This window comes from Diabrotica virgifera, chromosome 9 (genome assembly GCF_917563875.1).
Source record: "Diabrotica virgifera virgifera chromosome 9, PGI_DIABVI_V3a".
Classification (NCBI taxonomy): domain Eukaryota; kingdom Metazoa; phylum Arthropoda; class Insecta; order Coleoptera; family Chrysomelidae; genus Diabrotica; species Diabrotica virgifera.
This window is the reverse complement of record NC_065451.1, coordinates 156,050,063-156,056,816: the sequence shown is the minus strand read 5'-3', so window position 1 is coordinate 156,056,816 and position 6,754 is coordinate 156,050,063. Positions and strand designations below refer to the sequence as shown.

Genomic DNA, 6,754 nt, shown 5'->3' with positions numbered 1-6,754 from the left:
ATAACTCGAAAAATATTAGTTTTACGAAGAAACTGTAAAAATCATTTTTTTCTTAGAATCAATCTTTACATCGATTTACATGGTTAAAATGTAATAAAAAATTCCCACCCCCAAGATGGGGTGGCAACCACCCCCAAGGTTTTAGCGTACAGCGGCATGATATAGAAAATGATCCTTGGACTACTCCCTACCTTCTGTGAAAATTTCAAGTAAATCCATGCTGGACGAAGAAATTGCGAGCCAAAATGCTTCATTTCCTCGACTACAAGCAAAACGTTAGAAACTGTGGACATGAACGTGTCAATTGGAGTAGAATTAGTGACATTTGAGCTATGTTGGAGATGTAAGAAATAAATTAAGCGAAATTGAACTAGAAGCCAAAAAATTTTTTTGTGAAGGCAATAATCTCAAACATATTCTATAGAATTGGCCTTCAAAAAACAATGAAAAAAACATTTTTCGATGAAGCAGTTGAAAGTGAAACAATTATTTTAAAGGGGCAAGAGATATTCAAAATTGAAGTACCTATTTAATGTTATAAAAATATATGCCACAATATTTCTCAAGATCTTTTAAAGATAATATAATGCTACAAAGATGTTACATCAGCTGTTAGATGTTTTTACGCTAAATAAAGAAGACAATAAGTGAATTAATACTTTATGCGAGGAATATAAAAAAGATGTTGATGACCAAATAGAATTTGCATAATGAAATTATTCATTTTATAACGTTATGTCAAAATTTGAATAAACATTTGAAAATTTGGTGTCATCCAGGATGTGAAGGCAACTTTTGTCAATTTTGAACTTTACTGCAAGTGTATTTGACGATACCAACTTCTACTGCGTCAGGCCAGTGGTCTTTTTTGGCTTTAAAAGAATAAAGATACATTTGAAGGTCAAAGGGTCCATAAAACCTAGACGCATTATCACTATCGTATTATAAAAAATGAAGAAGTGGAGCAACTGAATTTTGATAGTATTACTATGGCAGTTAGCTAATGCCTAGTCAAGAAAAAAAGTGAGCTAATTTTTGTCTTACATATATATTTTTTAGAATATGTTTTTTTGTTTGTCGTGTGTTGTTCTGTAGAACTTTCTGTTTTTTTTTTAATTTTTAAATGTATTTTTTGGAATATTTTTACGTTTGCTATTTTTCTCGTTTGTTTTAAAAATCTTTTTTAAAATTTTTAAAAATGTATGGGTTTTACAATAAACGTTTATGTTTAATGCAGGTTAATGCATGTGTTCTTTTTTGTTAAAAAAATTGACAACGAATAGCAATAAAGGGGGCTCCTAAATCTCTAGTGCCCAGGGCCCGAAGTTAGGTTAAACCGGCACTGCAAACAGTGGCACATAATAGACCAGAACTATCTCAGTTACACTAATTGATGTGGCGATACCTAACAACAATAATCTGCGTACTAAATATACTGAAAAGATCTGGTTAAGTACAAGAGATCTGGACATTCAAATACGAAGACAATGGAGAATGCAAAGTACCCAGACGATACCTATTATTATATCTACTACTGGGGTCATTCCGAATAACCTCCTCGAAAATATAAAAAAGCTGGGTCTAAATGAATATCTTTACAAGAACATGCAGAAAGCTGTACTACTCTCCAGCTAAAAGATACTCCAGCATACCAAGTCACCTAGCGCTCGATAACACGGAAGGAGTCTCACCAGAGTTCAATAGTTTTGACGCCCTATGTATCTGGGATGATTGAATTTTCCCCTTAGAGGGAGTCTGAGCCGTATGGCTAAATCTGGATAAAAATTAAATCAAGAGATTTTCTTAAATAAATTAGAGTAACAGAAATAACGGTTCCGTTCTTAAATAACGTTGAGTCGTCACGATTTTGTGCTTTGCACATCCCGAGTGACATCTTCAGATTAAAGTCAACGCGCATCACATTACCGCAGATTGTGCGAGAATTGAATCCAGAAACGCATCTCGGTGAAATTAAATAATTAAAGCTCTTAGTACTAAGTCTGCTCGCCAAAATATGTTGGTGCTAAAGCCAGTGATCATTGATGTGTTTGTGTTTGGAATTTTGTCTCTTGCAGGTAGGTTGTATATCCATTATATTTTTTTTCTATATGTAAATATAAGTAGCGTCTATTGTACATTTCTTTTTAAATTTATAATCTATTTAAATTTTCTTTAATTTACCATTCAGGTGCCTTATTAAACGCTTTTCTTTAGTTCAATAGTTTGCGTCAAATCTTTAGAGGTTAATTTGACTGCCTTTTTTTCAATGTAAATGAATGAAAATTTGCAGACATATGCATTCGCGGGAACAATACACGAATAGTCAATAAAAAAATTTGTTTATGTTTATTAATTGTTTAAATAAAAAAAAAACGGTTTTAATGGAAAATGCTTAAATTCTCTTGTTTTTTAAAATACAGAAATTTTAAATTTTTACGGATTGTAGCTAATGATATGGACTATACATAATTTCACTTTTTACGTTAATTGTCTACGTTATGCTTCACAAATAAACAATAAAGTTTCAAATTTTAAACGCTAATATATTTGTTTATATAAAAATCGGCGCTTACTCGTGTCAAATTTCAATACGATACGAAACAAAACTTCAACCAAAACTCGAATTCAAAAATTCGTGTTTTTATCGTAGTCTTAGAAAAACCACCGGTAGAGACGTTTTGTGCTATAAGTAACATTAGAATTCATTTTGGCGTATTAATGAAACGCTTTTCTTTAGTTCAATCGTTTGGGTCAAATCTTTGGTCGTTAATTTGACTGCCTTTTCTTCAATGCAAATGACTAAAAATTTGCAGCCATATGCATTCGCGGGAACAATACACGAATAGTCAATAACATTTTTTTATGTTTATTAATTGTTTAAATAAAAAACGATTTTATCGGAAAACGCTTAAAGTCTCTTGCTTTTTACAATGAAGAAACTTGAAACTTTTACAGATTGTAGCTAATTATATAAACTATACATAATTTCACTTTTTACGTTAATTGTTTACGTTATGCTTCATAAATAAACAATGAAGTTTTAATTTTTTTACCCATTCCGATTACTTTTCATGTTTGTACATCATATGTATGTTTTGTATACATATTTTAATAAGCATGACGATATATTTTAATGTTTGAAAAGTGTAAGACTAAAAAGTAAAAAATAAAAAATATGAAAAACAAATTTTTAGGAAACGCTTTTCTTTAGTTCCGAGTGACTAAAATTAAAAATATTAAAAAATCAACTAAAAAGCAAAAAATTGAAAAAATCCAACACATTCGTTAAAGAAAAGCGTGGGGCGAAAACCGTTTATTCGATGAAAATGCGCCACGCTTTTCTTTGACGAATGTGTTGGATTTTTTCAATTTTTTGCTTTTTAGTTGATTTTTTAATATCTTTAATTTTAGTCACTCGGAACTAAAGAAAAGCGTTTCCTAAAAATTTTTTTCATATTTTTTATTTTTATTTTGCAATTTATCTCTGAATATATGGTTTACTCTACATATTTTCTTTTAGCATTTAATGTATTTGACCAAATAAGTTTTTCTAGATCCTCATCCACTTGTTTTTCTTTTTTTCCATTTATTTTCTACTAATATTTTTTTCATGAATTACATGAAGTAGGTACAGTTTCTCTCTTATTTTTGATTCAGATTTATTTTGTTTTTTGCATTTTATTTTTAGATGTAAACAGACATATTCTTTCTTTTATCTTTTAGTTTTAGTTAATGCTTTTCGTTCATTTATGACTGCCCAGTTCTTTTTTTTTATTTTAACATTTTGCATATTCGGTAGGTTCAGGTTTCTTAAATTTTCCTCTACATGGTTTTCCTCCTAGATACTTTCATTTTTTTATTGCTAAAAATAAGAGTACCTAAATAAGTAGCCTCTATTGTACATTTCTTTTTAAATCTAAAAAATATAAATTTTCTTTGACTTGTCATTCAGAAGCCTTATTTTTTATTTTGAATTTTATGTGTAAGTGTATGGTTTACTCTGTTTTATTTTAATCATTAATGCATTTTTGTCAAATAGGTGGTTCTGGGCCCTCATATACTTGTTTTTATTGTCTTCCATTTATTTACTTCTTGTATTTTTTCATGAAATACAATACATACAGTTTCTATTCTATTTTTCATTCAGATTTATTTTGTTTATTGGATTTTATTTCTAAATGTATACATTTTCTTTCTTTTGTCTGTTTTAATTTACGTTTTTCGTTCATTAATGAGTAAGCTTTTCTTTTTCTTCTATTTTATCATTTTGCTTATTCTGCGTGTTCAGGTTTAAATTTAGTGTTTTTTGACAATGAGAGTAATCATTGGTGTCTATATATCCTTAGAAGCTAAAACTTATCTGAGTCCTGTAGACAGGTCGGCAGGCAGCAGGCCTCCAAGTCTACGCACTTCTTTGACATCGGGCACGTTTAGGCGGTTGGCCAACACGTTGGGTGCACTGACACTCGTTCACTGTAACGAACACTAAACTGGTAGATAACTTCCTTGATGGATTCCAACTTGACGTCGTGTAGAATGACCCTGTTGGGGATGTAGAAAGGTGCATCTACGATGGTTCGCACCACTTTGTTTTGGAATCTTTGAAGGATGTCAATGTTGGAATTACTGGCGGTTCCCCAAAGTTATATACCATATATCCACACAGGTTTGAGAATGGCCTTATACAACAGTATTTTGTTGTCCAATGATAATTTGGATTTGCGTCCAATCAGCCAATACATTTTGCTAAATTTAAGGCCTAGCTGTTTTCTTTTGGTGAATATATGTTTCTTCCATGTCATCCGTCGGTCCAAATGTATGCCAAGAAATTTAGCATCGTCAGCTTGTGGGAGGTAGCAGTCGTTAATTTTTACTGGTGGACATGTTTCTCTGCGTAAAGTGAATGTCACTTGTGTAGATTTCGTTTCATTAACTCTGATACGCCATCTTTTTAGCCACTTTTGGATTTTATCAAGGTTTGTCTGAATGTTCTTTGAGGCTGAGGCCGGATTGGTGTGGGATGCCAAGACCGCCGTGTCATCAGCAAATGTTGCTACAGTGGTGGCTCTTGTTCTTGGCAGATCAGCTGTATAAAGGAGAAACAATATAGGTCCCAAGACACTACCTTGAGGAACGCCAGAATATATTGGATGTAATGCAGTAAGTTCACTCCCTTGTTTCACGAAGAAATGTCTGTCTGATAGGTAGGATTTTAGTAGTAGATAGTGGAGATAGGGTAAGAGTTCTTCCAATTTAAATTGTAAGCCGCTATGCCATACTTTGTCAAATGCCTGTGATATATCCAAGAAGGCTGCTGAGCAATATCTTTTACCGTTCAGATCCCTGTAGACTTGGTTAGCTAATCTGTGCACCTGCTCAATTGTTCCGTGCTTTTTTCGAAATCCAAACTGATGATCTAGAATAAGTTTTTTTAAATTCATTATTATTTCGAGCCTACTGGCGTAGAGCTTTTCGAAGACTTTGGATAACATTGGGAGCAGGATTATTGGCCTATATGAGGAGACGATTTCTGGTTTTTTCCGGGCTTAGGGATCATGATGATTTGTGCAACCTTCCAGGTGCAGGGGAAGAAACTCGTCCGTAGCATTGCGTTGAGAATGAAGGTTATGAGTTTGTAACATTTTTCAGGTAACTCTTGTAGGATTTTTCCAGAAATTAGATCGAATCCAGGGGCCTTTTTTTATGTTGATTTCATGCTTTGCAATGTGTTTGACTTCTATTACAGTAAATTTATGTAGAGGCAAGTCCATTTGAAATGGGGCATCTAGGTAGTTCATTATTTCTTTTTCTTCTGCGGTGGATACCTCAGAAGTAAATGGTTTAAATACATTTTTTAGGTGTTCCGCGAAGACTTCAGCTTTTTCTTAATGTCTTCTGGTCCATGTTTTATTGAAGTTTTTGATTGGTGGATTTGGAAGTGGTTGCGTTTTAAGTTTTCTTGTTGCTTTCCATAATGAGTATTCCGTTGCTTCTGTAGGTGTAAGACTTTCCAGATAGTCTTGAATGTCTTGGTTTAGCTCTTCTTGAATAGTTGTTTCAATTCTTTGGTTACTTTATTAAGTTTCTTCTTGTTCTCACCAGTCCTTGCCTGTTGCCATTGTTTCCGTATTTGTCTTTTGAAAGCAATTTTTTTCTTTAATTATGGGAGATATTTCACTTTTGCCTAGAGGTGTTTCATAGTTTGTAGTGGCTAACCAAGATGCTTCTTGTATATTTTTTGTTAGGTTTTCGACTGCTGTTTCGATGTCTAGTTCAGTTGTTAACGATAAGTTTATTAACGATAAGTCTAAGATTTAGAGAATTTATATAATTTTTTATACCGTTTTGTAATTTTTTTAGTATTTAGTTTTAAGCATGGTCTGAGTTAGGAAATTTATTTCTACACCGCTTTTGTGACTTTAAAGTTCGCTAACCTCTCTATTATGTACTTAAATTAATATTTTTATACCTTATATTATTAGCCTTACACCTTAAAAAATTATTACAGCTTATCTATTGCAACTTGTTTGCTGTGAGGATCTCGGTACTGCAGTTATTCTACAATGCTCAACAATTGATAAGGATCATAAATATTATTTCAAATAGTTTAAAAGTTTATTGATGTCGTAGTATTTTTCATTGGTTATAGTTAGAAAAAATATATGTATATTTTCTGGAATATATATTAATCAAAAGCAAAAATAAAATATTTAAGCAAGAAAAATAGTTTACTGAAATAAAGTAATATAACATT

The 6,754-nt window shown here is 32.0% G+C and overlaps 1 protein-coding gene across 2 annotated transcripts in view; it reads left to right on the top strand.

Moving 5' to 3' along the window:
- Positions 1–1,894: 1,894 nt before the first annotated feature.
- The window catches only part of LOC126891727 (uncharacterized), a 201,950-nt gene continuing 197,090 nt past the window's right edge, over positions 1,895–6,754 (top strand). The window contains exon 1 of one of the 2 annotated variants that reach the window (XM_050660993.1): positions 1,895–2,075. In XM_050660993.1, coding sequence (XP_050516950.1) covers positions 2,015–2,075 — 61 coding nt within the window. In that variant the 5' untranslated portion in view covers positions 1,895–2,014. The remainder of the gene's footprint in view (positions 2,076–6,754) is intronic. The other variant, XM_050660992.1, reaches the window with a different exon arrangement.